Source organism: Nelusetta ayraudi, unplaced genomic scaffold (genome assembly GCF_046127955.1).
Source record: "Nelusetta ayraudi isolate G7.1 ecotype Tasmania unplaced genomic scaffold, CSIRO-AGI_Nayr_v1 ptg000041l, whole genome shotgun sequence".
NCBI classification, from domain to species: Eukaryota; Metazoa; Chordata; class Actinopteri; order Tetraodontiformes; family Monacanthidae; genus Nelusetta; species Nelusetta ayraudi.
Window position 1 is genome coordinate 1028882 of NW_027466091.1, and position 27508 is coordinate 1056389.

The 27508-nt window shown below is 47.1% G+C and overlaps 1 protein-coding gene across 2 annotated transcripts; it reads right to left on the reverse strand.

Annotated features, from left to right (window-relative positions):
- Positions 1-90: 90 nt before the first annotated feature.
- cltcl1 (clathrin, heavy chain-like 1) lies at positions 91-27301 on the reverse strand. Of its 2 annotated transcripts, XM_076033282.1 has the most exons (33): positions 26842-27301; positions 18382-18589; positions 15417-15685; positions 14894-15055; positions 14695-14808; positions 14425-14598; positions 14118-14315; positions 13273-13473; positions 13044-13196; positions 12830-12952; positions 12320-12457; positions 12070-12234; positions 11768-11948; positions 11480-11643; positions 11263-11388; positions 11009-11151; positions 9819-10053; positions 9598-9720; positions 9358-9503; positions 9063-9246; positions 8506-8698; positions 8241-8398; positions 7546-7710; positions 7124-7399; positions 6542-6691; positions 6323-6454; positions 6120-6230; positions 4993-5163; positions 4640-4861; positions 4399-4425; positions 2329-2404; positions 1214-1785; positions 91-1122 (listed from the first exon to the last, which is right to left on the reverse strand). In XM_076033282.1, exons 1-32 carry the CDS (start codon positions 26881-26883, stop codon positions 1601-1603), a joined length of 5115 nt encoding a protein of 1704 aa, XP_075889397.1. In that variant the 5' UTR covers positions 26884-27301; the 3' UTR covers positions 91-1122; positions 1214-1600. The 2 variants fall into 2 exon arrangements, with proteins under 2 accessions (XP_075889397.1, XP_075889398.1); XM_076033283.1 differs by lacking the exon at positions 4399-4425 and having other exon boundaries at positions 26842-27300.
- Positions 27302-27508: the final 207 nt, after the last annotated feature.

The window sequence follows — 27508 nt, forward strand, 5'->3', positions numbered from 1 at the left end:
GGACATTTTAACAAATGAGGTTTCTAACCTGAAGATTTAAAAAACCACACAATATGGGACTTGAAAAAAAAATTGTGTTTCCAGACAACAATGTGTGTAAACTTTATTCCTCTTTCCGTTTGCATGACCTGTGCAGACCCGTGGAGTTACTGGTGATACAGCTGAGTTTGTTGCAACAGGGACCCAGCGGGATCACACAGGTTTTCAACTGTCCAGCCTTTATAATTTATTCACCTGCATTTTTACATTTTGTCCACTTTTCTTTTTTAATACAAAATCATTTTTTTAAGACTACGACACACTATAGACAATACATATGTTAATCCATAATATCTGCCTTATTGGATTAGTAAGGTAATTCAACATGTCTTAAATTACACACTTTTCAGTAGAGTGAGGGTCTGCTTTGACCTGCGGGCACCAGGGCTTCTTCTCATGTCCCTCCCCCTGCGCTTCTCCACAGTGGTCTACATGAGTATCATCACGGCTTTGTTGTTAGTTCCGGTGAGAACATTTCACTGAACACCTCTTTTGTTTATAGCACATTAGTAATACATGATATACTTGAGTGTAACATGGAAATTGTGCTCCTGTTTGCAGCTTTTATAGTTCGGCAGCACATGCACAGACAGCATATAGCATTTTTTTTTAATTATTATTCTTCTTTAGCTCCTTCTCCTCCCTTTTCTTTTTTGTCTCATGACCGAGAGTCATCCTGAAACTCCTTGGCGTCGGCCCGAAGAGTCGAGTCGCCCCGCTCCGACCCGGAGGCGGGACGCGGCCAGGGAGTGGGAATTTCATTAAGAGTTTCTTGCATTTGACGACGGCTCTCTCCAAGGCTTTATAAGGCTACACATGCACGCGCGCACACACACTCACACACACACTCACACACACACACACACCTACACAGACAGTATTGTGAGCTCAGAAACAAATGTTTGTTTTTCGTTTTGTTCTTTCGGCCCGTAACACTTGGTACCTGTGGCGAGGGGCACGAACAAGACTATTGAACAGTCATTCAAATGAGAGCATGAGACACTTGTGAAATGAAACGTTGAACACAGGAGCCCATTTCTTCTTTGACTCAACTTTGAGTAGAGGTGCGGAGTCGCGGAGGGGCTTGTCGCGCAACACACACACACACACACACACACACACACACACACACACACACACACACACACACACACACACACACACACACACACACACACACACACACACACACGAGCCACCGCTTCCTCCTCCGGAACAAAGTTTCTTCTTCATTAGTGCTGAATCTTGAGGAAGGAACAGGGGGAAAAAGCTGCTCTCACGTTGAATAATCTCTACACTGAACAGCGACAGGAGACGGTGGTTTGGGGCCACTAATGCTATTCTCTAAGGGCTGAGATGTGAATTCATGCTGAGAGGGTCGACAATGTCCGAGTGGAAAAGAAGGGAGGCTCCAGCGGCCTTGACGCCATCTGATAAACTGTTTTCTTTTTTTTGTTTTTTGTTTTGGAGGGGGGAGTGAGAGGCTTGGGTGATATTTAGTTGGGAATGCAGGCCCAGGATTGTTTCAGCCGTCTCCACAGAGGAAGCGGAGGACACCCGTCTACATGGAGTAGCCGTACGCTGCAGGCTGGGCCGGGTATCCGGCAGCGCCGGCGGCGTTGGCGGGGTTGGCAGCAGTGGCGTTGGGTGGAGCCGAGTAGCCTGCCGCGGGGTAACCGTAGCCTGGGTAGGCCTGCTGGGGGGCCACTGGAGCAGCAGCAGGGGCGGTCAACATAAGTTGCTGGCCTGGTTGCACAAACACAAGAACACACAGGAGGTGATCTTCTCATGATGGCCACAAGCAGCACTGAAATGTACGGAAGAGTATTAGGGCCACAAGAAGAGACACTTTTTTTTTTTTTTCAAGAATAAAGTTGACATTTCGAGATTGAAGTTGATGTAAAAAAATTCCCACTTTATTTGCGTCGAGTTTATTCACGAAATTTTGGCTTTTTCACAAAATTTCAACTTAAAATTCGAAATGAAATCTTAATTAAAAATCTCCTTCCTGTAATATTATTTTCTCTTCTTGTGACTCCAATCCTCTTTCGTAGAAATGTCACAGAGAATTATGATGGGGATTTTTTTCCCCTCTAATTTACAAGACAAATATGCTCAGACTGACTAATTGTTCTGTCTGAGCGGAAAATTAGGCTACCAATCTGTAGACGTGGGTTCACTTTTAAACACAGCAGACGTTTTCACATTAAACAAGGGAGCGAGGCAGCGTACAAAGACTAAAACGTTCGCTCAAAGTCAACAAATGGTTTTGTCCCCTGGTGAACCTACCAAACACCATCGTCTGAGGCTCCGTCACCTCGTCCTCCGTTTTCCTTTGGCTTTCTGCCTCCTCCAGTTTGTCCACCTGAGTGGAAACAAAGGAAAAGCAGAGATTATCTGAGGATAATTGCACGCTGAGCACCTCTCAAAATGCAAAAGCCAATTCCACACACTGCAGGTGCCCCCCTGAAAATAAGCGTGCTTTTCAAATGCTACTGATATTTGACCGAAAACGGTCTTTAGTCTTAGACCTACACAGTAATCGTTCCTGTCGACTAAACCATAACTTCTTTTTCATTTACATTTGAGCTGCTGACAAATAAAAATATTAACAAATAAAAGATTTTGTAAAAGGACAGAACTACACCGAGTTCCTCACATTGTGGCTAGGTTTACCTAATAGAAGATGCTGTGCATGCTTGGTGAGAGTTTACACAGCTTTAAGGAAAAATGTTAGGTCCAAAATTAAAGGATCTGTTCACCCAAATGACAAACAACAAGAAAAGACTGAACTCCCAGAAGCCTACTGCCCTGGAAGAGACGACTAGAGAGGCCAGTTGAATAAACTCCTCTCAGAGATGGGGATACGGTCTAAAATTATTCTCAAGAATTATTTTAAGTAAACATTTTGACTACAAACCGAATACTGAATATCATGGCTATGTAGGACTGGGGGGAGATGTTTGGTGTGAACTGACCCTTTAACAAGAGGGGAAACCAAGAGGGACTCAAAGTTATGGAAACACAGCACAGTGAGTTATTACAAAAAAAACAAGCTAAACGTGTTCGGCCACTCACAGCTAAACAAATGACACTCACAGCATCGACATGCATCCCAGTCAACAATGTAAGTGAGCAGACTTCCACAAATATTAGGAATTCTGACTTTTTCTTTCTCGCACACTGGGTTGGTCAAGCCACACAGTTACTCGTCAAGGAAATCAGAGGGAAATCAGCATGTAAATAATAATAATAATAATAATTACTTTGAGAGAAACTGAGTTTATTTGCACCCAAGAGGACCTTTTCACTCAATTTAAAACATCATTTAGTAAGTGAGTAAAAATAGTTTGTGATATGAGCAGAGACCTCCTCTACAGGTACAGGAAGGGGACTCGTCTTTGTATTTTCCAGGTTAGTGTTTTAGCACAATTGACAGTTAAACTATTAAAAGATAAAAAAACGTGTTACCTACAGTAAGAAACATGGGAATGCATCCAAACAGTAACACCTTGTTGAACAGAAACTTCATTTTTAGTGCCATTGCTTCAGATCTGTCTTCTTTTTTTCTAAGCTTGACCAAAGCTAAAAAAAAAAAAAAAAAAAATCAAAGACTAGATGCAGTCCCAAGTGAGATTAGTTAGAAAGTGTGATGAGTGTTTTAGGCCCAGACAGATTGATCCTGAAGACCAGGACTGTGCACAGGCTTTGGCTCCAGACATCAACACTGCACTTAAAATGAGTGATCTTGAAACCGCCTGAAGTCGGTCCTAATTAGACTAATTATCAAATGCCAAGAAGATAAACATTTATACAAATAAATGCACTAATGCCATTTTTGTAATTTCTTGTCATTTAATTTCCATCGTTTTAATTATCTTTCTCAAGACATTTAATTTTTCACATAGAAATAGTTCTCAATTTAGAAAACTTTATCATTAAGCTTTTTCTGCATGTAGTCTGTGGCTTTATTCACTTGCACTAGCACTCATTCAATGCCATTCCATTGTTTCTATACATTTGACTCGTTTTACTTCACTGATCTTAATGTTCTATGGGAAGATAAAACTTCATTCATCTACACATGACGATGGAGACTCACACTGGGCTTGTCTTGCTTGTAGCAATTCCAATTGAACGTGTTTTTTAGTTTTGTTTTCTACAATGTAATGTGTTGAGGCTAAGTTGGAACAAAAGCCTGCCCACGTCAAACACCACAGCTCTCCAGGGCCAGAGCGCGTTAGACCTCACTCAGTCTACAGTCCATGCTACATCAGAAACCTATAGGAGACAGGTAACAACAAGTACGACACAGGGAAGAGAACACGTAGAAGGAGTAAAAAAAAGAGGGCCAGAGACCGTCACCTTCGCCGCATACTCATCAACCTGGAAAAGAACCCAAAGAGATGACCCCAGGTGACCTCACATGTCCACAGGTCAACATTTTAGGATAACACAAACGACAGCAGGTTGACAGACAGTGTCAACCAGCGCCACAACTCTCTTTTTGCCAGCACGTCTGCATGAATCTTACTGCTGGTAAATTCTTCACAGCACAAGCGCGGAGGCGGCATCCCACGTTGTGTTGTGGGTCACTGACCTTGGCGAGGTACTCTCTCATGACCTGGATAAAGTACGGCATGGCAAAGTCCACGATGTTGTGCCTCCAGGCCAGTTCCAGCACCACATCGGGGTGCAACAGGTCGTAGGAGGCAAAGAGGCAGGCGGCGAAGCACTCCTTCCTGTCCTCCTCCAGGAACCACTGCAGCAGGGATTCTGCCAGCTCAGCCTCCTTGGACTCTGCTGCGTACAGCATGGCATCCTGCAAAGGGCAAAGACCATGACTTGCATGATTTACTTTCATCTAAAGTTTCACAGACCAAAGAAAACGCAATACATGAACAAGCAGCGCCACCTATAGGTGGATCTCCATGTTTTGGTAAGCTTTCTCACCTTGTAGAGCTTGTCCTTCTTGCAGAGCTCGACGCTCTGTCTCCAGCGGTTGTTGCCCTTGTACAGGTAAGCGGCGATGCGTCTGAACTCGATCAGCTGGTGTTTCTCTAACCTCTGCGCCAAGCCGATGGTGTCGAAGTTGTCATAGGCGTCGATAGATGCTCTCAGGCCCTGTCAAGTGCAGGCAGCCGACAATCAGTGAAATCGCAGAAGGCAAAACAGTTTCAAGTGTGAGTGTTGAGGTTGGAATGGACACGTGTTTAAAACACTGTTAGAAGGTTAGAAGCCCCCCCAAACCCCACAATATATTGAATGTCACAAGATTATGCCGCGTTGTATGCTCACGTGTTCCCCTCGCGTTCTCTCCCCTGTACGCTGTAAGTTCAGAAACTATTTTCCTCCACAATAGCAGGCGGTAGTAGTTTAGGATTAACCTAGTTGGTTCTTGACAACACGTAAGTTCACTATGCTTACTATGTTCTATAATTAAATCGACACATACGTGTCTCTGCTAGTTTAGCTTAGCGCAGTGCTTCTCAAACTCTCTCTGTCACGCCCCACCTTGGAGGGAGAAAACGTTTTAATGCCCCGTGTTCGTTGTACTTACGTCGCTTTGTAGTGTCATCTTTACGCCGCTAGATGGCGACAATGACCATGTTATAAGAAAGTCGTTGCGTTAACATTAGAGTAGTTCTGAATGCCATACCAATGAGTGATTTAAATCTATAACGAACGTTTTTCAAGATGGATTTGTACATTTAATTAAGCATTCCTTTAACTGTTGTAGATTTGAATCTTATTGTATTGTGTTTATCCTTTCAGACTCATTTTGAATCATTCTTTGCAATCAATTCAACATGATCAACTGGAATACACAATCCTAAATTCATCTCTCCTCTGTGTATTCTTGCCGCTAACCCTAACCTTAAAGAAATAGCGCAAACCAGTCACCTCGGCCAATATAATGCAAAGAAAAGATAGAACTGAATTAGTGTAGTCAGTGACGTGAGTTCACGTTGAAGCAAAAACCAATACTTGCACCCAAAATAAACCCCTAAATTGCCTTCCCTTTTCTGCGTATGTGTCCACGTTTTGTCTACTTTTGTTGATCGACGTCAGCAACACACCTGGTAGTCTTCCTCCTCTGTCAGCAGATTGTTGAGAGCCTCGTTGACAGACTTGTTGTTGTGACTCTGGACGGACCTCAGGTAGGGCTTCACCAACTTCAGCTGGTCCACCTGGTCGACAACAAGTAAACGGTCACGTCGTATCGACCTATGCTTATCACCGGACGTTAGGACTTAGTGCCGAGCCGGCCGTCCGTCATTACCTTGCTGAAGTAGGAGACCGCCCTGCTGTGGTCGAGCCGCGGGGACAGGATGGTGAGCAGGTCATTCAGCAGGAGAGGTTTGAAATCCAGGTAAAAGGACAGAGATTTGTAGTACAGCTCAACATTTGCAACCTAGGGACATGAAAAGGTTCCGTGTTAGGATCTCTGAAAGTGAAGAGGCGTGAAGAGGGAATCGCTAAAAAACTGTATTTTTTTCACCTTAGCGATGATGTCTTTGAACAGGCCTTCTTTCCAGGCGTCTGTTGGGTGAGACATCATGGTGAGGATGGCATTGTCGTACTCTTCGTACTTGTCGTAGAGGAAAACAAGCTCCGCCCATAAATGGGACTGCTCGGCTGCTCGAAGGACCTGTTGGTCAGAAGAAATGCAGTCACGAGTATCATTCCACATCAAAACAGCTAACAACTTTTATTTCATGCCAGCATCTGGCGTGTCTGATCTGACAGTAAGGAAGGAAGAATTTATTCAGAGCTTTTTCTCATTCGCTCACTGAAATCACAAATCACAAATACCTGTTTTAAATTCCCTTTTTTTTTCTGTAATCCCGTCTTTAAACGGTCAGGAATGTTTTAGCATTGTTGTAACAATGTTTTGTTATCAAAGAAGAAAGTACAAGAGGAGAGTCTAAGTCAGAGTAATGTAATGACACCCTTTGACCACTCTGAGGTGCTGTTGGATTGTAACACCTTTACACAAACGCAGCTGATTCTCAATTCTTTCTATTGCAAGATTCCAAAGGGTTCGCTTTGACAACGAGGTGGACGTTGGGCTACAACCCACCTTTGGGATGTTGACTCGGGACCAGAAGAGCTCCAGATGCTCCCTCATCTTCTGCGGTTTGAACTTGGAATAGAGAATGGCGAGCTCGGTGAACATGCCCATGTGGGCGCGCTCCAGGCCCAGCGCGGCCTCCAGCAGGGCGATGAGCTCCTCGAAGTAGCCTCGGTCCTGGTAGTAGCTGATCAGGTCCTCCAGCTCGTCGGCGTGGATCACGATGTGAAGGCCGCAGATTTGTGCAAGACGGAATTCCTCGCCGTCCACGCACGCAAAGCACACCTGAGCGTTAGAGGGAAGACGATCACAAGACGAAGAAGTCCTTGCACTCTTGTTTGCACCTTTTCAATACTGAGGCCCGGCAGTGGCAAAGGAGAAATAAATAAATAAAACTTGGTGAAGGTGTATCCCGCCCATGTGCCCGTTACCTCCTTCCACGTCCGTGTGCTGTTGGCTTTCCTGGCGCTGTCCACGGCTGCCTGGTACTCTCCCAGGTGGACGAGAGTCGACGCCAGGCGAGCAAAGTTTGATACGTTGTTGTACAGGAGCTTAGCGGCCTCGTACATGCCTTCCTCATAACACCTGTCCCCCACCTGGAGAGAAAAGAGAAAGTCAAATGTTAAAAAAGAAACAGGTGGCAGTTAACAGGGAAAACAACACGACTGCAACTGCATTTATACCTCCCGGTCAGTAGGTGTCGCACTCTTGTTTCAAATATTAACTACGAACCAGTTTGACACAAGTAAGCACATACCAGCTTCCTTTTCATGTGAGCGTAAAAACCTTTTAGCAACATTACCAGTTCTTTATTGCGATATTTAGGTTTTGCATAATTCCAGGGGTCACGGAAACGCAGCTAGTGTCACTGTTAGAACAGGACTAAGAGGACAGATGATTTTTTTTTTTTTGATAAAGTAGTAATTAGGTCGATGACGTTCATTTTTGAGAAACTTGTCTTTGATAAAAACATAATTGTGTCTGTGTGTGGAGATGGATGGCAAAGTCTAATGTCTAACATTTACACCTTTACTGAAAACCGCAGACCAAATATTTGTAAATTTGTATTCCTCCAACTGCCGCTTGAAACCACCCTGGACGACTCGACCTGTGACGATTTCACTACCTGCTGTATGTGAGCATTGTTGGGCCCACTGACAAACTCCTCCAGCTCAGCCAGACGGTTCGTTTTGGCCAAGGCGAATATCAGCTCCGTCTCCACGTAGGACTCCCTTGCCTTCTTCCGAGCCATCTGCAGGAATTTAACCAGGTCCTCCCAGTTATCTGCAAAGACACACAACACTTTTCAGTCTGAACTCAGACCGGTTGCACCACTAGACTGCGCGCGTGCTGTTGGCCCATGGCTGTGTTTGCATCTGCGGCGTGCTCACTGTTCTTGCTGGCGGCGTTGACCACCTCCATGTATGCCGAGGGGTCAACAGCTTTGATGTAGGAGTCAATGGCCTCCTTAACCAGGTCTCTCTGCAGCTGGGCTCTGCCCAGCTGGCTCCACACGGCCGCCTCGTTACAGCGCTCTGCAAACTCGTAGGCGCGATCCAAGTTCCCGATGTGTTCAATCAGGACCTGCGGGCGGAAAAAGAGTCGTTATGTAACCTGGCTTGTGTGCGTGCTGCGAAACGAGCGAAACGCCGGGATTGTAACGGTCCAAGTTTATAGAAGTTACTTTTAATAGGCAGGAGTGGGGCGAAAATATAAATACTGAGAAGAAGAATCGAAAAAGTAAATCAGAGTTCACATCACTATGATCGCAGAAGTTTTCGGTTCACAGCGGTCGACATTTGGAACAAGCTGAACTTTAAGATTTTAAAATTCACTTTCAAACATCTGTGGGGTTGACACGATAAGTAAAACATAATCCCGGAGAAAAGGAACGTCAGAATGTCAGAGTGTTAGCACTACCGCATTAAAATGGTATAAATAACGTCACCTGTATGGCCGAGGTGTTGACATCAAACTTTTTAAAGATGGCAAACGCCTCTTCGTAGAGCTCGTTGCTGATTGCGATGTTTGCAATGTCGGGAGCGTCATAGTTGTCCAGCCTGTTGATGTACTCCATGACACGAGTCCGGTCTGCCTTGATGGCCGTCAGAATGAGTAGGTTCTGGAGGTTCCTGTCAAATGACACCCCCACAACACAGAGAAGCAGGATTCATCAAAACAATGACAACTTTAGAGGCCAGACCGTCGCCGCTTCCTCCTGGCTGCGAGGTCCGTTTCACAACCTGTGCTCGCTGAAGACGGAGTTGTCCAGCACGATCTTCTCCAGCAGCTCGATCAGCTCGTTGGGAAGGTCCGCAGTCATGAAGGCCTTGACTGTGACCGACACCTCCTCTGGGTCCTGGGTCTCTGACAGAGCCGTCTGCACCACCTGCGAAGGAGTGCGATACAAGGGGGAGGAAGATAGAAAACCTGAGAAGACGTCTCTCAGCAGCTGATGCTGCCAGAGTTGAGGGACACGTTACCTGGTCTATGAGTTGCCTTCTGAACGGGTTGTTTTCTTCCAACACGTTAGCCCAGAGCTCCGGGTCTTTCCGCCGAACCAGATATCGAGCCTCACTCTTGAATAGCGAGTTCTCGTTACACACCTAAGAAAAAGTTATGAAGAGTTTGATCCTCATCCAAAAACTATTTGGAAGTTAAAGTTATTCACACCCTGCATGCTCGACTGTTTCCATTCACGCACTTTGATGAGCTCCAGGTCACACTGTCCTCTCTCGTAGGCCACGCAGGCCAGGTGAGGGTCCCTCTTCTCGCAGTACTTGCCGACGACCGCGCTGTCATAGAACGGGTTCTCCTTCAGGAAGCGCTCCGGCGTGTTGTTGCTGTCGATGTAGATCTTGGCCAGTGCATTGTGCGTAGCCGGCTCCTCGCAGCCCTCGTGGATGCGGGACTCCAGCCATGGCAAGAGCAGCTTTAACCTGAGGAGACGCTCGAGTGAGTCAGTGAGAAACTGCAACGTCAATAGTCATGAGAATGAAGGAAAAGACTTTAAATTCATCGGGTGGGTCCAAACTTTTGACTGGTCATGTAAGTCTTGGAAGGAAGCCTGCAGTGGTTATCTAAGCTGTTTTGACAGAAGTTGGACAGCAGATTCTTTCAGACACTTAGCAATGTGGCTGAGAAAATGTCAACAGCCTCTATCAGCATTGTGGTGTGTAGAAAACTGATTAAACTTAAGGCAGCATTAACTTCATTTTAAAATAAAATTGTACATTTAATGAATGCAATCACTAACATACACTAACCTGTTTGATTTAATACATACACAAAAAAAGTAATGGACACTGTTGTGTATTCCTCTGTGCATTTATTATTCAATTGTTATTGTCGGAAGGTCGGTGTTGATGGTTACAGCGTTAAATATGGAGCTGAGGTGTGTGCTCAGACATGCACACACATATCTGGGCTTGGTTCAGGCTCAGCACTGTTGATTCCAGATGAGGCTGCCTGCGGCTTGGGCCTTGACTCGAGCGGGCCCGGACAGCCGGACGGCTCGTGTTTTAATTTCAGGGCCTCGTCTGAGCTCTCACCCACAGTGAGGGCGGCAAGATACAAAGACTTTCCCACTCAGTACCACTCACTTCATCAGAAGCAACTATGTGAGACTATGATAGTGAGTATAATAGGAAATAGTGAAACTGTAGCTTAAGAGGTAGAGGGGATTGTCCAATGACCGAAAGGTTGGCGGTTCAAATCCCGCTCCAGCCAGTCTATCGTTGTGTCCTTGGGCAAGACACTTCACCTGAAATTGCTCCCAATGGGGCTGGCAGCACCTTCCATGGCAAGAGCTACCCATTAGTGTAAGAGTGTGCGAGTGAATGGGTGAAAATGGATTGGAAAGCACCGTATCAGTGCAGTCCATTCACCATTTACCTGTTTCTCTTCTCAACCTCATCCACCAGCTCATCGGTGGAAAACTGGCCCCGCACCACCATGATCAGGTTCTTGATAACGTCCTCGGCGCAGTCCACATCCAGCAGACCACCGATCACCACTGGCAGACGACTGGGGTTCACCTGAAAACCAGTTGAACGCTTTCTAAATGGAAGTGTCACAGCCACAGCCAAAATCCAACTTAGACAACTCACAAGATGATGTTAAAAGTCGCAGAGCAGCATTGATCTTACTTTCTGTACGTATATCTCGATGTATTTCTGCAGGTTGTTGCGGTAGAGGTAGAGCACCAGGTCGTGAACAAAGTCAAAGCGATCGCACACAATGATGAGGGGAAGCTGGTCTGTCAGCTTGGCCTCCTGCGAAGGGAGAAGGAAGGATGATTAACGCATGTCTGACTGCACTGAAAAGAACAAGTTCTGACATTTAGGCAGCGCGGAGCAACGTTACCTTGAGGAAGTTCTTAACCCTCTCGGGGTCGTAGCAGTTGCTCTCCCTGCAGATTCTCTCCACTTCCTTGATCTGACCCGTTTTGCACGCGGCCTGGATGTACTTGAAGTGAACGTCGGGCTCCTGGCTGAAATTGACGATGGAGCCCAGGAAGTAGAACAAGCCTTGGATGGAGACGGCAAGGCAGAGCGACAGGGTCAGCGAGCGGCTCAGCTGATTTACTCCTCGGCTTTAATACAACACGCCGTAAATCTGCCCCGAGAGCCCGGCCGGCCGGTGGCAACCTACCCTCGTAACTCTTGAAGGACTCAAAGAGCTCCACTAAGGACTGAGTCCCCAGCTGCTCGTGATACTTGGACGCTACCTGGACGCAGAGCTGGAGGTTCTGCCTGATGTTGGCCGACAACATGGCCCTCAGACACTCCAGAGAGTCGTCGACGGACAGAGAGCCGAAGAAGTTGACCAGCCACTGGAAATAGGATCAGAGAGACGACACGCGCAGGAAATGAATGAGACTGCAGCGGGGTTAAAAAAGGATTCTAAAAAGGAGGCAATGTTCACGGGGCGTAACGGCGCCTCCGGAGGCGCACCTCGGGGTTGAGCAGATGCGTGTGCACCACGGCTCGCTTGATGTCGTACAGGTCGGTGTAGTGCTCCAGCGCTCTCTGCAGCAGACCCGCCTTCTCGCACAGCTGAGCGACGTGGGCCCGGTCGTAGTGGGTGAACATCTGGTTCCCCAGGATCGCATCTGCTACCTTGAAAAAGAAACACACAAAGGTGAGCGTGCAAAAACCATTTCTTATTGTTCCAGGTGAGTGACGCTCCAGCGTGAACATCAACCTGCGGGGCGTGTATGAGGTTCATCTCAAGCAGACGGGTCTGCAAATGTCCCTCGGCGGGCCGGTTGTTCTTCAGAGCGTCCAGCAGGAAGGAGGTGCACTGCTGGATCAGGTTGCCCTCCATGAACACGTCTACGATCTGCGAGGAATGAAGGACCAGAGAGCAGAGAGCAGGTGATGGACATGACAGAATTTGAATCCCTGCCATCGGTCGACCAGCAGGTGGAGTAGTTTAGATCTGCAGTTTGAGCAGAAAGTTGTCTTGCACCATTCACGATGTGTGTGGAGGTACGACGTCTGTGCGCAATGATGTGGCTTTAAGAAGGAAGAGGGAGTCACTGATTCAGTGAATTCTTTGCATTGCTGGCACATCTGGAATAACACAGATGGAGGCTCCCACATTGGCCAGTGTGACTGTGAGTGCAGGAGCTGTCGTGCAGAATGTAGCGGCATGTATGTCGACGCCATCATCTGTCTCAGGCGAGTGTCGCTTTTGGTGTGTTTGCGCTACCTGGTTGATGTTGGCCAGCGGCTCCTCATCCTGGATCAGCATCTGAGCGAACTGCAGGCCCTGGTCCGGATTGACGCGCATCATGTTCCTCAGCAGGAAGACCCAGTCGGGGGTGTAGCCCACCTGCCGCAGGGCACAGCGTGACTTCAGACAAGCACGCCGGGGGGGAAAAAAAAACCAGAGCGGACTTTCTCCTTTTGAGACGTGACTTCACCTTCTTAGCGTAGAGCACGATCTTCTGGAACTGCCCCGTCTCGGCGAAGCACTGGATGACCTTGTTGGGGACGTTGGCTCTGAGGTAGACGCTCAGAGCCAGGGTGGGGTCGGACGCCTTCACCAGATCGCCCAGCTCCTCCGAGCACTCCAGCTGGAAAAACATCCACCGTCACGTTCAGTACCACCTTGGCCTTCGCCCGTGTATTGAACCGAGCCTCCAGCTCTACCTTGTCCTCCTTCAGCCATTTCTCCAGCAGCTGCTTGCGACCCTGCTGCAGGACCGGTCTGCACAGCTCCAGAGACTCAAACTTGTTGAGCTGGCCCTGGTCCAGGAGAATACCAAAGTATTGTAAGAGCGGAGAGGCCTGGCCGGGCTGGGCGGGGACGCTCTGGAACTTACGGATGGTCTCGGCCGTGCGCAGGATGCCCTGAGGGAGGAGCATGTGGCAAGACAGGATCACAGTCCATGATTAGTCTGTACATTCTGTTTACAGTGCATTATCTATACTGTATATGTTGTATTATAATCCAGGGTAAAGACTCTTCTTTTCTCTTATGCTTAGAATTGAGTGCTTTTTATTTCTATTCTCCTTTATTACTGCTCTATTGATGCATTTGAGTCTTTTTTTCTCTGCATTTTGTCTTTGAAGACTGTATTCTTTGTTTTTTGAATGCTTTTAATATGTGCTTTAATATGATCATACATACAGAATCATGCTCATCATATCTGCTGTTTTCTCAGAACACATTTCCAAAACAGGTAATGTTAATGATGACTAGAATTCAACAGAAGCAGCCACAAACTATAATAGCAGCAAAAAAAAACATGTATTAAGAAAGAACCATAAAAAATAAAGCACAATTATTAGTAATACGTAACTCAATGTTATTGTATGCTCACAGCTCTTCCTTCTAATAAATGGGTTCGTTTGAAGTCTCAGAGAATAAATTATTTTCTCTATCAGATATATTTCCTTTATTCCTCACAATCAACATATTGTCGTCATTATGAGATCATTTCAGAGTATTGACAGCATCCTTGAGACTTTGAGGGACATTTCACGAGACATACCTTGGGCGCTGATGCAGCCACCTTTGCCGCCTCTGAATAACTTCCCTGTGCAAACAGCGTGTTGAACTTCCTGGCAAAGATCTCCTCGGCTCCGGCCAGGTTGGACCTCACCGCCATCCTCAAGGCCAGGTCGGGGTTTTGCAAGACATTGGTGGCGTAGTTGACGATGTTTTCCTCCTCAACGCACACTGACAGGACCTGGAAATGAAAAGGAGACGTCCATGTGCGAAGAGGTCGGGCTCGGAGGAGAGTCCTGCTTCTCGTCTCCAGATGATGACCACGCCCACGCTCGGCGCCAGTTCCTCACCTGTCCCTTCTTGTTGACCCCGATGATTCCGGAGGAGGCCTCGTGCGGCGCCGTCACAAAGATGGTCTCTGCACTGATTCGATTCATGTAGATGCACACTCCGGACTCCAGGTCGTACAGGTGAATGTAGCCGTACTTTGTGATCAGATAAATGACGCCGTGCTTGCTACCAATCTGAGGGGAGAGAGAAAACCATTTCCACTCAGCCAACATTTTCAACACTTTCAGTTGAATGAAAACTAGCGAGTATCTGGTCTGGTCGAGACCCACCTGCATCGCTACGGGAAAGTCTGTCTGAGCCTCAGGCGGGAAAAACACATCCACTGCTTTCTTAGTAAATGGCTGGTTTCCTGTCGCTGGCTGACCGACTTCAATGATGTGCAACTGCAAGAGTGAAAAACAAACAATTAAGCCGTTTCTTAATCGAGGACTCCATCGTAGGCGACGCTGTTGAAGAGGAGGTCGTCACCTTTCCGCCTGCCTGTGAGCGCACAGCGAAGCAGAAGAGGGTGGAGGAGTTGGTGTTTCCCTCCATTTTGAACTCCCCGAAGGCGGCGGCGTGGCCCTCGATGGGTTGGGAAACTTTCCTGTCCACAGAATACAGCTGCATCGCCCCGACAACACGGTTTTGCTGCAGGGCAGAGGCAAAACACAACAAAACAGTGTTGTTTCCAGTGGGCCAATTATTGGTTATATGTTGTTGTTTTTTTTTGGCACATGTACACAGAGGGGGAAAGAAACAAAGTACAAATACTTTGTGAGTAGATTTTTCACATACCTGCATGGCACTTGAGAGTTTATTTTTCTGATGACTTTTTACTTTTACTCCCTACATTTGTACCCAAATATCTGTACTTTCTTATTTTTGCTTGAGTACCGGTGTTGAGTCAGTACTTTTACTTTTACCACTGTATTTTCTTTTCTCAAGTATCCTCACTTTAACTTAAGCACACACACTAAAGTACAGCAGCCGTACGAGACGCGTGGGATACCTGCGCTGAGATCCCGATCAGCAGCAGCCACTTCTGCTGCAGGTCAGTTCTGTAGTTGATGATCTGACAGCCCACCAGACTGGCGTGGCGATCAAACACTTTGGTCGGCTGGGAATCTCCCTCCATGCTCCAGTGGTAGACGGCCGAGTCCGTCACCAGGGCGACGGTGTTTACTGAGATCCACTTCCAGAACATGACGTCCTCCGTCATGGTGTGAGCCTTCACCTTGCTCTTCATCTCAATGTTAAAGATCTGCAGCGTCTTCGCAGCTGCGGGGCGGCAGGGAAACGGGGATGGGGCGCACGAGAACATTGGAGCAGATTTAGAGGTCTTGAGGAAGGGCACGGTCAAGACGAGGACGATGACTCATGGATGATAAAATCATTGTTGTTATTTGACACTTTGGTTGAACTCCCCTGTATTTTACTGCCTGCAGTTATAACAACTTCCTATGAAAAAAACTGAGGGGCGTTTACAGTGACCAATAAATTGGAAAAATTGGCCCAATAAAAAGATGCAAGATGTATGAAATGACTAAGACATTTTATTTCCCTGTTCAACCAGGCAAATAATCATACATGGCAACTTCTACAAAATGTTTTTGTATGTCGAACATTGTTATATCCTTCAATGGCAACAGTACAAGTATTTCAATGAGTGCCCCTATTACAAGATAAACCACATGTGTTCTAATCGTGGTTCTCCTTTTAGTATCAGTGGGCTGCATTAATCCTAACATTTATCTGAGTTTGACACTTGAGCTCACAAGCGGTTTTGGGCAAATATTTTGCTTCGTTCAGTAAGCAGAAAACAACCTTGAGGGGTTCAGACTGAAAAACATTCAATCATAAAATGCTGTGGAATTCAGTTCAAACATACAGTGTTCTGTATGTTTGGCCAGGACTAAAAGCCTCCTCTAAGGCATAGAGGATAAATATACATACATATATTTATATATATTTATGTTATTTAAAAATAAAAAGCCGTACTGGCACAGCGTAGCATGTTCTCTAGAAACACTTCCTGCAGCAGTATTGTGCTGCTGTGTTTGCCTTTGTGTTGCCAGTGGAGTGGAAATGCTTTAAATCTTGCGTCGATAAAAGAAATATTTAAAGACCTCCAGAGAAGGAAAATGTGCAGCTGATAAGCCACACGCAGAGACAAAGACTTTTTTGTCATTCTGGTTAATGTGGGGTGGCTGTGCCAAAACGCTGTGTACACAAGAAACTGACCAACACTTCCTGTCAACAGAGAGCAGGTGGCAGTAATAAATGATTGGCTGTGGGTCTCTGTGAGCAGTGTAAAGTAGGAACAATCCCTATTTGTCACTAGGGAAGTTCAAATATCAAATAAATTGTGTCTCAAATATGATGACATACACATGACAGGCTTGATGTACAGAATCAAAAAAAGAACTAGAGGTTGATATGATATAGGTTGGCGTTTGTGGTCTCACACAAGCCTTCAGCAGCGTTAAGGTCCTTACACACCGGGAGCGAATTCACGAGCCGAATGATTCGCCTTTTTTAAAACCTATTCAAGTCAATGCAACTTCACACGCTGGCAGCTAATTTCCACGGAGCGAAAAAGCAGCTGTTATTTCTTCGCTCTTGTGTTGAATTTTGCGGAGGTGACCTGGGCGGGACCTGTGACCAATCAAAACGATGTTGGCATGTCGATGACGTCGCATCAAAACTTGGGTAATTTGTTCTCTCCCTCTGCAAACATGGAGCCAGTTGACGGGGCAGTCCTTCAAATTGTCCGACGGACGTTCTAAAGTACTGGCCAAATTTCACTGGGCAAATCTTGAGATCCTTGATCGTCGTGTTGTAAAAGATGTGGTGTAAAAAGCGGTGGTTTGTATTTTCGCATCGCTTATTGGCATCGCTTCGCCTATTGCCCGGTATTTAAGAACCTTTCGAGTGGCCCACCTGATGACACACACACACACTCTCTACCGGAATACAGCGAGTCATGCTAACACATGTATAGTTCTCATAAAAGGCCGATGTGTTCCAGCAGGTTGGAGTCGGAGTGCGGGTGTGGATGCAAGCTAAGGGGCCGTCACTGGAAGTCATGGCCGAGCATTAATCTGCCTTTTTGAAACTGATCAGTGGCGGGAATGGCTGTGTGTGCTGGTGGAAGCTTTTATGAGAGAGAGACATGGATACTACTCGGTCACCACAACAGAGCGCCAGGCGGGCGGACAGACAGAGAGCAACTCACCGTCTGAGAAAAGGACAAGAAGCAAAAAGGGGAGAAAAAGCAAAGTGTCAGTCGGGGAGAGTGAGGGGAGAAGAGCAGAGGAGGAAGCCGGGGTCGCACCAGGAGGGAGACAGAGCAGGATCATTAGAGCAGATCATCAGCACGAGCCGTGTTGGTGCAGCAGATCTAAAACCAATTCTTATTATTGTTGTAATAAGTACGTATTGTTATGTAGTAAGCAGTTTAGTCTTAAGTGTTTTCAATGGGCATTAGGTTTGCACTGGATTCAAAGAAAACGACAGTGCGTGTGATTAACGTCGACGCATTGACTGATTCCTTCTTTTGTTTCAAAAAACAGAGGCATCTTTAGAATGAAGGAAGAATAAACATCACTGAATTCTTTGGAAAGAATTTAGTGATGTCCAAAGTGGTCAGTGTGTTTTGGCCTCACGACTGGCTCTGGTGAGTCTCTGTGGTGTACCACAGGTGTACTACAGGTGTACTACTGGTGGCTACCTGCCTCCACCTCCATTCATGATCCAATTGGTCCACTTAAAAGTGACAAACGCTAGATTTATCCAATATTCTGAGGGTGTTTCTTGAATGATCTTCCCAAACGCTTTCTACGGACTCCTTTCCAAACAGATATACACACCAAGGCCTTCCAGGTTAATAGAGTCATTATCAACGCAAAGCCAGCACGACATTGTCTAGCAGCCAAACCAGGAGTGCGGCCGACTGTGTCACTCTCCTCACGTACCTTTCAGAGCGATGACTTTGCTGGCAGGATTCATGATGGCACTGTCGGCAGAGATGGGCCTCCTGATTGGGTTGGTGGGGTCGGACATGTCGACGATCACCACCTGGTTCTGTTCCCCCACCTTCTCCCTGACGCAGATGAACTTGTCTGACTCCATGGTGAGGTAGCTGAACCCAATGTTGGCTGGGTTCACGCCCATGTTCTGCAACTGGAAACCAGAGGCAGGGTGGAAGGTTTAGAATTTGACAACTTTTAGCTTTTCCTACCCTTGAACTGTTTGGACATTCTGGCATAAAGTGAGATGGATTGTAGCTGTATGCTGTATACAGAACGGATGAATTGGAAAATATGCACATTTTGCTGCTGACAACAGCAATTTGCATGTTAGTATCCGTGTGGTGCAACACTGTTGCATCAAAGCAGGAAGGTTGCGGGTTCGATTCCTGTGGCCAGGGCCTTTCTGTGTGGAGTTTGCATGTTCTCCCTGTGATGAGACAGTCACAGTAACCCTTCAAGAGCAGATATGCTCATATTCTTGCATAAAAATTGTTAATGTTCATTCTGTGTACTCTCTGACAAGTTTACAGTAACAGTATTTTCAAAATTGTTATCTAGGCATACTTGCCTATTTTTCTAACCAGAGGACTTGTCACCGTTTTATATCATTTATAAGAAAAGGAGATTTTAACTATTGACTCACATTTAGTTTAAGCTTATAAATTAAAGTCACAATATTTGCATTATTGTTTTGAATGTTACAAGACTCAAACACTGTTAAATCACTGTTTAAGCTAAACATTTCCATGTTGTCTTGTGCAGAAATTTTGGAAAAAATGAAATGGTTGCATTTGGTGCCAAAGACTGTGTAGAAGTACTTTTTCCCCCCTCAAAAAACTACTCGGGAATCATTTGGAGAACTGATAAGGAATTGGATTGATAAGCAGAATCGACAATAGCATTAATATTGATAAAATCTTATCAATTCCCACTCCAAGAGTGAGTGGTCCTGTCCAGATACTCTGGATTCTTATCCCAAAATAACAGCACCATCAGTTTTGTCACTTGTCTCTCTGTGTGTGGGCCTGTGATAAAGTGACCACTGGCTCAGGGTGTAACCCCGCCCTCACAATGAGACAGCCAGGACACAATTGATGGATTGATGGATGGTTTTGGGAAGTGACTGTGTATTTATTAACTAGGCAAAGGCATCACTGTTGGCCATTTTCACAAGAATATATACACATTTGTCACATGTTGCTGCTCTGCTTTTGATTCAACAGCAGTCACCACAAAGGTACAGGAAAAAAGCTCTTTCTTGGCACAGTTGAAGGACAACTGACTTCTTTGAAAGCAGAAAAAAGGGCAACAGGAAAACACAACAGCAGTCTGCCATTTGTCCCGAGGTGGAAAAACGTAGCAGAGTGAAAACAGTCCTGCAATAGCAGCAGGTCGGATCTAATTTTCCAGTGATATTCTTGAGGGTTGTTTTCCAGACAGGAGGTCTGCTGGTGCGTGGAGCCAGGGAACAAGCGTGGGCACAGCACAGTCAACAGCTTGTTAACTTGCAAAGCATCATTTTACACTCTCATAGTTGCTTTTTAGTCTGCCGCATTCACTGCAGCGGTCTAATCTTCAGCGGCACATCCGAGATGAACTGGTCGTAACTGGGACAATCATCCCAACTTAAACACACCATCAATAAACACAGCGGCGCGTTTTATTTTGGAAAGCCCAAACCCCGAGCTCTCACACTGTATTTGATCCTCGTGAGGAGTGAGGAGACGGCTGAGGGGATGTTTAATCACCGCTGGATTCTTTGGTATAAACCATTCAGGGAAAACTGTTTGGGAAACCCCAGACAGAGTTCACATGAGACGCAAAAGTAAATCAGACTTGTTTTAATAAGTCGGATTTACCCGCGACCCAAGCCAGTGTATAACTCAGCAGAATTGCTTTTCTAAATGGGAAGGATTGCTGAACTGATGTCACCTTCTGCCATGTGTGAAATCTCAACTGAGCAACAAAACAGGAAAAATGCAAGAGGAAGCTTAAAGGCGGCAAACAGAGGATTTGTTGTACACGGCGTCAAACTAACTGAAGAGGGAAGACGGACCATAACAAACACACACACACACACACACACACACACACACACACACACACACACACACAGTCTGTCCTCTGATGGCTGTGTGAGGGCAGAGGAAAGGAATTCTGAGGCTCATCACAAGGGCATCACTATCTTGCAGTTGACTGGCAGAGCCCAGTGACAAATCACGACCTCGGCACTTAAATCATGTCCAAACAGGAAGGAGGCGAGTTTTCTTCAGTCAAAGGTTAACTGACCAGCTGTTTTCTCTTAAGTCCCCTTTCCAACTAATGATTGCTATGAAGGCAGACTGAGCCTTAAACTGTGACACTAATTATAGGCAAAAATAAAAAGCTAATCAATATGGTTTTTTTTAAACTTATTATAATCAAATTGGAAGAAAAAAAAGAATTTCTCTCTTTGCATTGAGGGCTTAAACCTCCCCAATTTAGTTAACTCTGTCCTAAATGTTGCCTCTGTCAATGTTCTCTGAAGCTGCTTTTGTGTTAGACGTGAACTTTTAACTTTTGATTCCAAGTGATGGACCACCAACATGAAAGGAATTGCCCTTTGTGACCGTGGACGAAGCTCACAATATACCAAACAGAAACATGCTGGCTTCTGACTCTTGACATTTGTCTAGTGATTCAGTCAAGAGGGAAGGTTATCGCTGAACTTGGTGACACGATTCAAGACAACGGAGGGCACCGAAGACCAGGACGACAGCCGTTGAAGGCACCACACTGGTTGCAGATACGCACACAGTATGCAATCAGAACTCCAGCTGCGTCAACAGGAAACAGTCATTGATGACTGACGGATAAAATGGGTAGTGATGAACTGTAGCGGTGACAGTTTGTGTTATGAAGCGGGGCTGGCCTAAATGCTGAATTAGTCTTTCTGCTTTGTCTCACCGGATGACTGAGAGGCACGTTGACCGTCACAACCCTGTGACTTTGAATGGAGTCGATTCGACTCAGTTGTTCATTTAAAGCCGAAGGTTGTTGGAACATTCCATCCATCTTCTACCGCTTTATGTGGAGTCGGGTCGCGGGGGCAACAGTCTCAGCAGAGACACCCAGACTTCCCTGGCCCCAGTCACCTCCTCCTGCACATACAGCGGGACCCTAAGACGTTCCCAGGCCAGCCGAGATACGCAGGCCCCCCAGCGTGTCCTGGTTCTTCCTCGGGATCTCCTCCTGGTGGGACATGCCCGGAATACCTCTCCAGGAAGGCCTCCATGAGGCATCCAAAATAGATGTCGGAGCCACCTCAGCTGGCTCCTCTCGATGTGGAGGAGCAACAGCTCTACTTCAAGGCAGGGTGCACCCTACGGAGGAAATTCACTTCTTCCATGTGCGATCTCGTTCTTTTGGTCATTACCCAAAGCTTATGACCATAGGTGAGGGTAGGAACATAGATTGACCGATAAATCAAGAGCTTCGTCTTTCGGCCTAGCTCCTTCTTCACCATGACAGATCGGTATAGCGACCGCATCACTGCAGATGCCGCACCAATCCGCCTGTTGATCTCGCGCTCTCTTTACCACATTCGTGGACAAGATCCCGAGATACTTGAACTCCTCCACCTGAGGCAGGGTCTCTCCACTGAGTATTAGCTTCGATGAGTCAAGAAACACAGTTAAAACTATATATTTCATTGCATTTGCATGTGTTTCCCAGGGTCTAAGTCCAAATTCTGTTCGTTCATTTCAATTTCAAACATATGGGTAGGTCAGCTAACACTGCGTTGAATTGCGGTGGGCCAGTGCAAGATAACGGCTTGTTAAGAAGAGGCTGGAGAGAAGACCTGAGGGAGGGCTGGAGCCATATGCTGCACTTCCTCAAGGCTGCCAAAACTCTCTCCGGGGGCTCGAGGGGACGATAAGCAGGATAGAGGCAGTGTGGGTGAAGATAAGGAGGAGGAGTGAAAGGAAGAGCTGGAGACACGCTGAAACCCAGATCAGAGGCAAGCCAGGGGGGCTGTTAGAGAACAGCCCGTGTGGTGTGGGAAGGAGAGGGCAAGGCGGAGTGATAAATGTGCGCTTTTTATGAGGAGGACTAGAGAAAACTTTTAAGTCTGCTGTACACCGAGCGGTTCCAGGAACACTGGCCTCGCTTTGGCAATGAGTAGCTCAGGGAGGGGCGACTGACTCAGACTTGCACCACAACCGCCTTCCTCCCGAGACCAACTAACTACCTCCAGTTCCACATCAGACTGCTGCCCCCCCCCATCCTCTCTGAACAGCTGAGAGGAACAATCAGGCCAGAAAAACCAGCAGAGACAAAAGCAACCGAACTTTGATGGTGACGATGACGGCGACCATAGAGCGCTCAACTGTTTTTGGTGAGTCACTGGGCGGACGGACGCACTGCTGAAGAGCCGACCGGCAGCATCAACAGCTGTGGCTTTTGGGGCTGCGAAGGACATTGGACCAGACAAATAAAAGCGAGATACGCAGCTGTGGAGAGACTGACGGCCATAGCTGAGCTACGTAGCCCGTCTACATGTTGGCAGAAGGCAGCTGAGGCACACTTGAGAAGGCTTAAAGAACTCTTCCTATCAGCGTTTCATCTAAACAGTGATTAGAACAGATTGTTGGGCTGTTCTGTCCCTTTGAGCAACAGTGAAGATTGATGGTGTCCTCCAGCTCACCATTCCTGTGTCTCCTAAGTTAACGTGGCGGCCTCTCTCTTCAAAATCCGCTGTCTGTTCTTAGCTAGGGTCAAAATATTTTGGAGTCAGTCTCATATCAACAGAATGACGAGCGCTCAGGAAGACTGACGTGCCTTGAAAAGATTCAAAGGCGAAAAAAAGGAATATTCCCTGTTTTAACTGATTTTTAGAATGGAATCAACCAAAACACAATGGAAGAAATTCATCTGCAAATGAATTCCAGACGTGAAACAAATGTAAATGAGCCATTTCCGACTAATCCGTGAGTCATTTTGCATGTCACTAAAGGACACACTGTGTGCATGCAAATGAATGAACGCTCTTTCATTATGTCCATGATTGAGCTGCGGTGACCTAACACAGATGGGTTCTCTCTTAGTCCCCCTCGTTCGGCTTCCTATGCTGATGTAATTTGCGGGCCAGAAATAGGGCCCGCTGGTCTCATCCGCCCGTCACATCCGCTGGCTGGAAGCGGCGGCATGGTTTCACTGGTGCAGACACCAGGACGGCACTCACAGCCGCAGAGCTGCAGGTCGGGCTCTCCCGACTTCAAACGGCGGGGCCATTTGTTTTCCAGACGCTTTCAGGGATGCAGAGCATTGTTCCGTTAGCACGGGCTGCTGCAGATCGCAGGCTCTGACGGTCCAACAGCCCCGAAAGGCATCTACTTTTTAGACCTTTTAGACTTCCAACCAAACAGTCACAGTCCTAGACTTCCCTTATCTCGTTTTGTACATGAATCGCACGATTTAAAGACCATTTGCAGGCTGAGAGGACGCAGCCACACTTTCTTTTTGGGCACAGATCCATCTGGTCGATTAATGAGACGCTTTGACGTGCTTGTGTACACAGCCTGGACCCCGCGACCGTAAATCAAAGTGAAGGTTAACAAGCAGGGAGGACAGGAAGAAATGACGGAGGGGAGACTTGAGCACGCAGCTCAGTGGTAATGACGGTGCGAGGTACGGCAGGCTCCTGCAGGGACGTCAGAAAACCAACAGGATGTACATGACGGTCTCACAGCTAAAGCAACGGCTCTGATGCGAAGACTTCAAGCCCCACAGGTCTCAACACGAAAAATGTTCCAAGTCCCATTGAGCAATTCATTATCTTTGGAGCTCCTGGGATCATATTTAGCCTCCAACATGTAGGTTAAATTTTAGCTTCCTGCTAACGCCGACGCCTTGACGGACCTTCCACAGGTTGTAGTGAGACTGTGGCTGTGTTGCCATTACCCCTAGAATTGCACAAAACCTAAGGAGGGGACTGAATATTTTTTTACTAGTAATCAAAGAGAAAAATATAACAACCATTCTTGACAGCAAACAATGTATGAGAATTAAATCCCGCGAGAATTACAATAATGCTTGCGGGACGAAATTTTATGAGAATTACGGCTTGTGCACTTCACACTATTCAATGGACACACCTGCAAATTGCAAATGTATTTCGTGAAATTTTTAGAAATATCACTTTTATTTTGCGAAAGACTGTAATGGAAACGCAGCCAGCGTGACATCACAAAGAGTTGATTCCCTGAGGTGGGCACACACTTTCTGAAAATTAGGTCAACCAAAATACGTCAAGGATACAAAGACACTATTGTGAGAAAATACCGCCGACGTGCGTTTTGCGTAACACGAACACCACGTGATTCAAGAACAAGAAGTCGAACAACCTGGACACCTCTCTCCCTCCCTCCCCGCTATCATGTAGCTGGATCAGTGTTATGCTCCTGAACCTGAGCCCAGACTACAAACACAAGAGCTGTAAATACCAGACCAAGGGGGAGGAAGGAGAAAAAAAAAAAAAACCTAAACAACTTGAGGCCCGAAGTCCTGGGATTGCAAATTCCAAGCATTTTTTGCTTGGCTGGAGCCACCTAGATTCACAGAGGGATACGACTGGGGCAGAGCTGGGATTTCACGCTGGAGGCGGAACGTAAAGCCTGTCTGCTGCTGATCGACGCCTCGCTGCGGGAACTGACTCAGGAAGTGCACATGGGAAAAGGCACGCACCGCCGAGCGCCATCTGAACTAATAACGCAGGGCGCCGCTGTGCTTCCAGGTAGCGATCGGGCCCGACGAGAGCCATTCGGATACTGTCCAGAGAGGAGAGGGGAGCTCTCTTGGCCCTGTCGCAGTTAGGGCGAAATAAAAGGCCCTTTGGCTGACAAAAGTGGGGCTACTGGCCAGAGGAAGGGAGCAGAAAGAAGGGGAGAGCGGGCGGGTGGGGGGTGGGCTTCTCCCCCAAAGTGAAAGGCCATTTCCCTGCCCCACTCGCTGTTGCCATGACGACAAGCGGCCGACCGAGAGGAGGTGGAGGGGTGTGTCACAAAGTTTTCCCTTGCAGGCTGCAGCGGGACAAAGATTATTAAAGTCAAACACCCAAAAAAGGAAGAGGGCTGAAGGGGGGAAGTGTGTGTGGGCGGGGGGGTCCCCTGCACAGCCGACCACATACTGTAGCTGCCTGTTTGTTTTTCCGTTTTAGACACAGGCTGAAAAAGGGCATTTTTGTGCTGCCAACCAACAACCACAGGGCCTTTTTTTTTTTTTTTTTTTTTGCTTCTCGCTCATGTTGATCATTCCAAGGCTTCCCATGAGCTGCTGGAATAAACAATTCAATACACTAACGCTTGTAATATGAGACCGGCCTTCACATGGGGATTATGATATTGAGGACTTTATGTTCAAGGTTTTTTATTTCTTTCCCCCCAGTATGAATAAAAGCTCCCATGTGGCGCAAAACTGCCAGTGCAGTTATTGACAATATCACATTAAGTTTAGCGTGCATTCGGACGTGCAGTTTAGCAAACAGCCCTTTCTGATGTCACAAAGGGCCAGAGCAAAGGCTGACAACACCCCGTAGCCAGGCCCTCTCTGAGACCACCCTCCTCAGGCCAGGCCTTGTTTTTGCCCCCCCATTCCAAACATGTGGAAGTTGCATTAAGTAAAAAAAATAATAATAATAAAAATTGCAAGAGGCTGCAAACAGAGGGCTAAACACGCTGACTAAAAAAAAAAGAGAAGATATAACATGGGGGACTATATTCCCCTGCAGGGTAGGTGGGGTTTCTGCGGAGAAGGGCAGCGGTTTGCAAAACATTTCCAGGCCGTATGTGTCGTATTCGTGTTCGGCCAGTGAGGCTGCTGCTGCTGCTGCTGCTGCTGCAGGGAACAACATTTGACAACAGCATGGCAGCCGCAAAAAGCACCACCGCATAGGAGCAGATAGTGCGCGGCTTCCTTGCGGCTCGCACAGTCCGGCCAGCCGGCGTCTCAGCTGTGTGCACAAAAACAAAGTGCAGGGGACGAGCGCAGTTTTGCTCCAGGGTGGTGGTGGTGGTGGTGGGGGGGAAACGCACACAAGCACACCGTGACAGCGCCGCTTTGTGTATCGTTCCGGATGGGCTCGAAAACTGCGGCGCCCCGTGGCTGCGTCCCAATCTGACGAGTCATGTATTATAATTATATTTTTCACAAGTCATCATCTGGCCGGCAGGAGAAAACTAGGCCTGTGGCTATATTGAGCACCACCACCCCGCAGCCGTGTTTCAGTTGCCCGTTTGTATGCGACATGTGCCGGCTCGCCAGCGCTGCGCCACAAAACGATGAGCTAGGATTCGTGTATTTTTCTTCCTCCCTTTCTTTCCTTCATTTCTCCTCTTTTGTTTTTTAAACTGCGGTTCGGCTTACCTGCAGATGTTCCTGGAACCGTATCGGTAGTATCTGAGCCATTTCGGGAGGTCTTCAGTCTGTGGAGGAGCCCGTGAGGTGGGAGAAAAGGGGGAAAGGGGGACTGCGGCAGGAATAGAGGTGGGCTAGTTGTGTTTGCGCCTTAAATTGTCCCCCCCCCAAAAAAAGTCGAATAGGATGGGCAGGACTGGTTAGTCTGGCCGGCTGGTGTTGATATCGCACGAATCCAGTGAGTGGCTCTCATTCAGTGCCTCCCCCCCACCTCTTTACGCCAATCCTGAATTAAAGAGGAAAAAAATCCGCACCTCCGCTAAGAAAAGTAGTCCACTAGAACTACTACGCAGCCCTCTGTGTGAACCGTTTCCTCTCCCGGTCGCCCCAGGGCCTCCTGGGCTTTCCCGAAAATTGAGTATTTGAGAAGTTGATTGCAGGGAACGAGCCGGCGGCTTTTTAGTTTGTTTTTTTCCTCTCTCTCCCCCCCCCGCCCCCCCCTTGTCTTTCCTTCCCGTAGCTGTCAGTGCAAGCGTCAGTGTACCCCTCCGCCGCAGCCCCTTCCCCCCTCCCCCAGCAACTTAGAAATCTGGGCTCGTGACAGCCGCCCCACCTTTGCATGTTCCTCGCAGGATCTCTAGCACACACACACACACACACACACACACACACACAC

Bases quoted from the DNA above. Each gene is read 5' to 3' on its own strand.
- cltcl1 (XM_076033282.1), bottom strand. From the start codon at position 26,883: ATGGCTCAGATACTACCGATACGGTTCCAGGAACATCTGCAG. The intron at 11,152-11,262 runs GTAAGATCAATG...ACTGGTTTTCAG, and splicing joins TCGAGATATACGTACAGAAA to GTGAACCCCAGTCGTCTGCC. The intron at 9,504-9,597 runs GTAACGTGTCCC...ACTCCTTCGCAG, and splicing joins GAAGGCAACTCATAGACCAG to GTGGTGCAGACGGCTCTGTC.